This window comes from Gasterosteus aculeatus, chromosome 7, assembly GCF_964276395.1.
Source record: "Gasterosteus aculeatus chromosome 7, fGasAcu3.hap1.1, whole genome shotgun sequence".
NCBI classification, from domain to species: domain Eukaryota; kingdom Metazoa; phylum Chordata; class Actinopteri; order Perciformes; family Gasterosteidae; genus Gasterosteus; species Gasterosteus aculeatus.
The window spans coordinates 5669246-5677004 of record NC_135694.1 but is presented as its reverse complement, the minus strand read 5'-3'; the positions used below and the strand labels follow the sequence as shown (position 1 = coordinate 5677004).

Here is a 7759-nt window from a genome sequence, read left to right as displayed (position 1 = left end):
CCCTCAAGCCAGAAAGGAGCTGAACATTTTAATATTTGAACGGTTTTAATAGCTGAAAGTGTGAAGGAGTTGAAAGGTGCCGCGGAAGAAATAGAAGATGAAGAATAAAGATTCGAAGAACAATACTTGGAATGCATCTCAATGCATTCCAACAATAAGTCGGAAATAAAGATTCGAAGAACAATACTTGGAATGCATCGTTAATGCATTCCAACAAATAAAGATTCGAAGAACAATACTTGGAATGCATCGTTAATGCATTCCAACAATTATACTGGTTTTCTATCATACTTTGATACTACGCTAGCAAATCCAGACACAGTTAATAAACCAACTACTGTCGCAGTAGAAAGGTTGGAAAAAGTGAGAGCGACCTGGCAGCAAATGAGTGAGTGACTGGGGTTTAAATACTGAAGGGAGTGAATAGGGTAGATAGGTGAGTGTGATTGGGTTGACAAGGTGAATGTGACTAGCAGGTAGAGACTGAACTGATTGGGTGGTGAGAGAGGGAGAAATGACAGGGTAGAACGTACAGCGCTGTGAGAAATCCCTTTGTTAAGGTTAATGTGCATTCAGCTGAACTACAATAATGACGCTTTATGGAAATGTTATTTTACACAAAAATAAAGTTATAATGTAATGAGTTTCAGCGACACAAGAAACTGTGTGACTGAGGACTATGCAATGGCCGTTAGTACTATCAAAACTGCTTTCCTCAGTGATTCACTTACATTGGCTTTGGTATGAATGTCGAGTATCACTGTGTCCGTCATGAAACTTACAAACATAGCATTGCAATGTATTGTTCTCATTGGTTTTAAATGTGTGTAAGTCTGTATCAAAAAAAGGTCTAACATAGTTTGATTCAAAATGCTTCCATAGATTCGAAGGTCAGATTGAATGCATATTCGGCCGCTCAAACTCAGGGGCTTTCCCTAAACTCTGTTCGTATTTTTTCCAGTTAAGGATTTAAACAAGATATACGCGTAATAAAGAACAGAAGTGATGCACAGTGGTAATGAGAAGACATCGCCTAACAGAATTGTTACAAGTACTCATAACGTGAAGAATTAAATTGAAAAGTTCTGTGTATTGAAGTTTCTACATCTAATCATACTATTTTAAGGAATGGACATGTCTGCAGCAGTCATGGATTTTTAACTGTTAAAAAAGAAAACGGAATACTATGTACAGTAATAACCGAAGAGCATACGTACGTTTTAAATAATGTATCAATGAGAATGTCTCTTTGTAATTTTGTTTATAGATTCAGTGGGAAACAACATGGATCTCAAACAGACAGTATTCATGTTACTGTTTCTAACGGGTAAGTTGTTTGATGTAAACTCCACTGCTAGAATGACTTGTCCATCAATTACAGCTGACAAATTCCTTTGAAACCGAAGGAGAAAAACTGGAATTTTGGCCAAAATCTAATACAATATTTCTAATCAAAACTAATATCTACCACTGCAGCACAAACCACTGCAGGACCTACAACTGTTGCTCCTACAACACCAGCACCTACAACAGCTGCACCCACAACTGCAGCACCGACAACAGCTGCACCTACAACTGCAGCACCCACAACAGCTGCACCCACAACAGCTGCACCCACAACTGCAGCACCTACAACAGCAGGACCCACAACCGCTGCAACTACAACTGCAGCACCCACAACAGTTCCACCTACAACTGCAGCACCTACAACAGCAGCACCCACAACAGCTGCACCTACAACTGCAGCGACCACAACAGCTCCAGCTACAACTGCAGGAGCTACAACAGCTGCACCTACAACAGCTGCACCTACAACAGCTGCACCCACAACATCTCCACCTACAACTGAAGCACCTACAACTGCAGCACCCACAACAGCTGCACCCACAACAGCTGCACCTACAACTGCAGCACCCACAACAGCTGCACCCACAACAGCTCCACCTACACCTGCAACACCTGCAACTGCAGCCCCTACAACAGCTGCACCTACAACTGCAGCACCCACAACAGCTCCAGCTACAACTGCAGGAGCTACGACAGCTGCACCTACAACTGCAGCACCTACAACAGCTGTACCCACAACATCTCCACTTACAACTGAAGCACCTACAACAGCAGGACCCACAACAGCACCACCTACAACTGCAGCACCCACAACAGCTCCACCTACAACTGCAGCAACTACATCTGCAGCCCCTACAACAGCTGCACCCACAACTGCAGCACCTACAACAGCTGCACTCACAACTGCAGCACCCACAACGGCCGCACCGACAACTGCAGCACCTACAACAGCAGCGCCCACAACAGCTCCACCTACAACTGCAGCAACTACATCTGCAGCCCCTACAACAGCAGCGCCCACAACAGCTGCACCTGCAACTGCAGCACCTACAACTGCAGCCCCTACAACAGCTGCACCTACAACTGCAGCACCCACAACCGCTCCAGCTACAACTGCAGCACCCACAACAGCTGCACCTACAACTGCAGCACCTACAACTGCAGCACCCACAATGGCTGCACCTACAACAGCAGCGCCCACAACAGCTCCACCTACAACTGCAGCCCCTACAACAGCTGCACCTACAACTGCAGCACCCACAACAGCTGCACCCACAACTGCAGCACATACAACAGCAGCACCAACAACAGCTGCACCTACAACTGCAGCACCCGCAACCGCTCCAGCTACAACTGCAGCACCTACAACAGCAGCACCAACAACAGCTGCACCTACAACTGCAGCACCCACAACAGCTCCAGCTACAACTGCAGCACCCACAACAGCTCCAGCTACAACAGCAGCACCAACAACAGCTCCAGCTACAACTGCAGCTCCTACAACTGCAGCACCCACAATGGCTGCACCTACAACTGCAGCACCCACAACAGCTGCACCTACAACTGCAGCACCCACAACAGCTCCAGCTACAACTGCAGCACCTACAACTGCTGCACCCACAACTGCAGCACCCACAACAGCTCCACCTACAACTGCAGCACCCACAACTGTAGGACCCACAACAGCTCCACCTACAACTGCAGCATCTACAACAGCAGCACCAACAACAGCTGCACCTACAACTGCAGCACCCACAACAGCTCCAGCTACAACTGCAGCACCCACAACGGCTGCACCTACAACTGCAGCACCCACAACAGCTGCACCTACAACTGCAGCACCCACAACAGCTCCAGCTACAACTGCAGCACCTACAACTGCAGAACCCACAACAGCTGCACCTACAACTGCAGCACCAACAACAGCTGCACCTACAACTGCAGTACCCACAACAGCTCCAGTTACAACTGCAGCACCTACAACTGCTGCACCCACAACTGCAGCACCCACAACAGCTGCACCCACAACTGCAGGACCCATAACAGCTCCACCTACAACTGCAGCACCCACAACAGCTCCACCTACAACAGCAGCACCCACAACAGCTGCACCTACAACTGCAGCACCCACAACAGCTCCAGCTACAACTGCAGCACCTACAACTGCTGCACCCACAACTGCAGCACCCACAACAGCTCCACCTACAACTGCAGCACCCACAACTGCAGGACCCACAACAGCTCCACCTACAACTGCAGCACCCACAACAGCTCCACCTACAACTGCAACACCCACAACAGCTCCACCTACAACAGCTGCACCTACAACTGCAGCACCCACAACAGCTGCACCTACAACTTCAGCACCCACAACAGCTCCAGCTACAACTGCAGCACCTACAACTGCTGCACCCACAACTGCAGCACCCACAACTGCAGCACCCACAATGGCTGCACCTACAACTGCAACACCCACAACAGCTCCAGCTACAACTGCAGCACCTACAACTGCAGCCCCTACAACAGCTACACCTACAACTGTAGAACCCACAACAGCTGCACCTACAACTGCAGCACCCACAACAGCTGCACCCACAACTGCAGCACATACAACAGCAGCACCAACAACAGGTGAACCTACAACTGTAGCACCCACAACCGCTCCAGCTACAACTGCAGCACCTACGACAGCAGCACCAACAACAGCTGCACCTACAACTGCAGCACCCACAACAGCTCCAGCTACAACTGCAGCACCCACAACAGCTCCAGCTACAACGGCAGCACCTACAACTGCTGCACCCACAACTGCAGCACCCACAACAGCTCCACCTACAACTGCAGCACCCACAACTGCAGGACCCACAACAGCTCCAGCTACAACTGCAGCTCCTACAACTGCAGCACCCACAATGGCTGCACCTACAACTGCAGCACCCACAACAGCTGCACCTACAACTGCAGCACCCACAACAGCTCCAGCTACAACTGCAGCACCTACAACTGCTGCACCCACAACTGCAGCACCCACAACAGCTCCACCTACAACTGCAGCACCCACAACTGCAGGACCCACAACAGCTCCACCTACAACTGCAGCACCCACAACAGCTCCACCTACAACTGCAGCACCCACAACAGCTCCACCTACAACAGCTGCACCTACAACTGCAGCACCCACAACAGCTGCACCTACAACTGCAGCACCCACAACAGCTCCAGCTACAACTGCAGCACCTACAACTGCTGCACCCACAACTGCAGCACCCACAACTGCAGCAATCACAATGGCTGCACCTACAACTGCAGCACCCACAACAGCTCCAGCTACAACTGCAGCACCTACAACTGCAGCCCCTACAACAGCTACACCTACAACTGTAGAACCCACAACAGCTGCACCTACAACTGCAGCACCCACAACAGCTGCACCCACAACTGCAGCACATACAACAGCAGCACCAACAACAGGTGAACCTACAACTGTAGCACCCACAACCGCTCCAGCTACAACTGCAGCACCTACGACAGCAGCACCAACAACAGCTGCACCTACAACTGCAGCACCCACAACAGCTCCAGCTACAACTGCAGCACCCACAACAGCTCCAGCTACAACGGCAGCACCTACAACTGCTGCACCCACAACTGCAGCACCCACAACAGCTCCACCTACAACTGCAGCACCCACAACTGCAGGACCCACAACAGCTCCAGCTACAACTGCAGCTCCTACAACTGCAGCACCCACAACGGCTGCACCTACAACTGCAGCACCCACAACAGCTGCAACTACAACTGCAGCACCCACAACAGCTCCAGCTACAACTGCAGCACCTACAACTGCTGCACCCACAACTGCAGCACCCACAACAGCTCCACCTACAACTGCAGCACCCACAACTGTAGGACCCACAATAGCTCCACCTACAACTGCAGCATCTACAACAGCAGCACCAACAACAGCTGCACCTACAACTGCAGCACCCACAACAGCTCAAGCTACAACTGCAGCACCAACAACTGCAGCACCCACAACGGCTGCACCTACAACTGCAGCACCCACAACAGCTGCACCTACAACTGCAGCACCCACAACAGCTCCAGCTACAACTGCAGCACCTACAACTGCAGAACCCACTACAGCTGCACCTACAACTGCAGCACCCACAACAGCTGCACCTACAACTGCAGCACCCACAACAGCTCCAGCTACAACTGCAGCACCTACAACTGCTGCACCCACAACTGCAGCACCCACAACAGCTGCACCCACAACTGCAGGACCCATAACAGCTCCACCTACAACTGCAGCACCCACAACAGCTTCACCTACAACAGCAGCACCCACAACAGCTGCACCTACAACTGCAGCACCCACAACAGCTCCAGCTACAACTGCAGCACCTACAACTGCTGCACCCACAACTGCAGCACCCACAACAGCTCCACCTACAACTGCAGCACCCACAACTGCAGGACCCACAACAGCTCCACCTACAACTGCAGCACCCACAACAGCTCCACCTACAACTGCAGCACCCACAACAGCTCCACCTACAACAGCTGCACCTACAACTGCAGCACCCACAACAGCTGCACCTACAACTGCAGCACCCACAACAGCTCCAGCTACAACTGCAGCACCCACAACAGCTCCAGCTACAACAGCAGCACCAACAACAGCTCCAGCTACAACTGCAGCTCCTACAACTGCAGCACCCACAACGGCTGCACCTACAACTGCAGCACCCACAACAGCTGCACCTACAACTGCAGCACCCACAACAGCTCCAGCTACAATTGCAGCACCTACAACTGCTGCACCCACAACTGCAGCACCCACAACAGCTCCACCTACAACTGCAGCACCCACAACTGTAGGACCCACAACAGCTCCACCTACAACTGCAGCATCTACAACAGCAGCACCAACAACAGCTGCACCTACAACTGCAGCACCCACAACAGCTCCAGCTACAACTGCAGCACACACAACGGCTGCACCTACAACTGCAGCACCCACAACAGCTGCACCTACAACTGCAGCACCCACAACAGCTCCAGCTACAACTGCAGCACCTACAACTGCAGAACCCACAACAGCTGCACCTACAACTGCAGCACCCACAACAGCTGCACCTACAACTGCAGCACCCACAACAGCTCCAGTTACAACTGCAGCACCTACAACTGCTGCACCCACAACTGCAGCACCCACAACAGCTGCACCCACAACTGCAGGACCCATAACAGCTCCACCTACAACTGCAGCACCCACAACAGCTCCACCTACAACAGCAGCACCCACAACAGCTGCACCTACAACTGCAGCACCCACAACAGCTCCAGCTACAACTGCAGCACCTACAACTGCTGCACCCACAACTGCAGCACCCAAAACAGCTCCACCTACAACTGCAGCACCCACAACTGCAGGACCCACAACAGCTCCACCTACAACTGCAGCACCCACAACAGCTCCAGCTACAACTGCAGCACCCACAACAGCTCCACCTACAACAGCTGCACCTACAACTGCAGCACCCACAACTGCAGCACCCACAACAGCTCCACCTACAACTGCAGCACCCACAACTGTAGGACCCACAATAGCTCCACCTACAACTGCAGCATCTACAACAGCAGCACCAACAACAGCTGCACCTACAACTGCAGCACCCACAACAGCTCAAGCTACAACTGCAGCACCAACAACTGCAGCACCCACAACGGCTGCACCTACAACTGCAGCACCCACAACAGCTGCACCTACAACTGCAGCACCCACAACAGCTCCAGCTACAACTGCAGCACCTACAACTGCAGAACCCACTACAGCTGCACCTACAACTGCAGCACCCACAACAGCTGCACCTACAACTGCAGCACCCACAACAGCTCCAGCTACAACTGCAGCACCTACAACTGCTGCACCCACAACTGCAGCACCCACAACAGCTGCACCCACAACTGCAGGACCCATAACAGCTCCACCTACAACTGCAGCACCCACAACAGCTTCACCTACAACAGCAGCACCCACAACAGCTGCACCTACAACTGCAGCACCCACAACAGCTCCAGCTACAACTGCAGCACCTACAACTGCTGCACCCACAACTGCAGCACCCACAACAGCTCCACCTACAACTGCAGCACCCACAACTGCAGGACCCACAACAGCTCCACCTACAACTGCAGCACCCACAACAGCTCCACCTACAACTGCAGCACCCACAACAGCTCCACCTACAACAGCTGCACCTACAACTGCAGCACCCACAACAGCTGCACCTACAACTGCAGCACCCACAACAGCTCCAGCTACAACTGCAGCACCCACAACAGCTCCAGCTACAACAGCAGCACCAACAACAGCTCCAGCTACAACTGCAGCTCCTACAACTGC

General features: G+C 52.1%; 1 protein-coding gene across 1 annotated transcript; it reads left to right on the top strand.

Moving 5' to 3' along the window:
- Positions 1-264: 264 nt before the first annotated feature.
- Positions 265-2224, top strand: LOC144410307 (uncharacterized). The gene is made up of 2 exons (XM_078106220.1): positions 265-1327; positions 1477-2224. The coding sequence occupies exons 1-2, from the start codon at positions 1236-1238 to the stop codon at positions 1847-1849; spliced, it is 465 nt and encodes a 154-aa protein (XP_077962346.1). The 5' UTR covers positions 265-1235; the 3' UTR covers positions 1850-2224.
- Positions 2225-7759: the final 5535 nt, after the last annotated feature.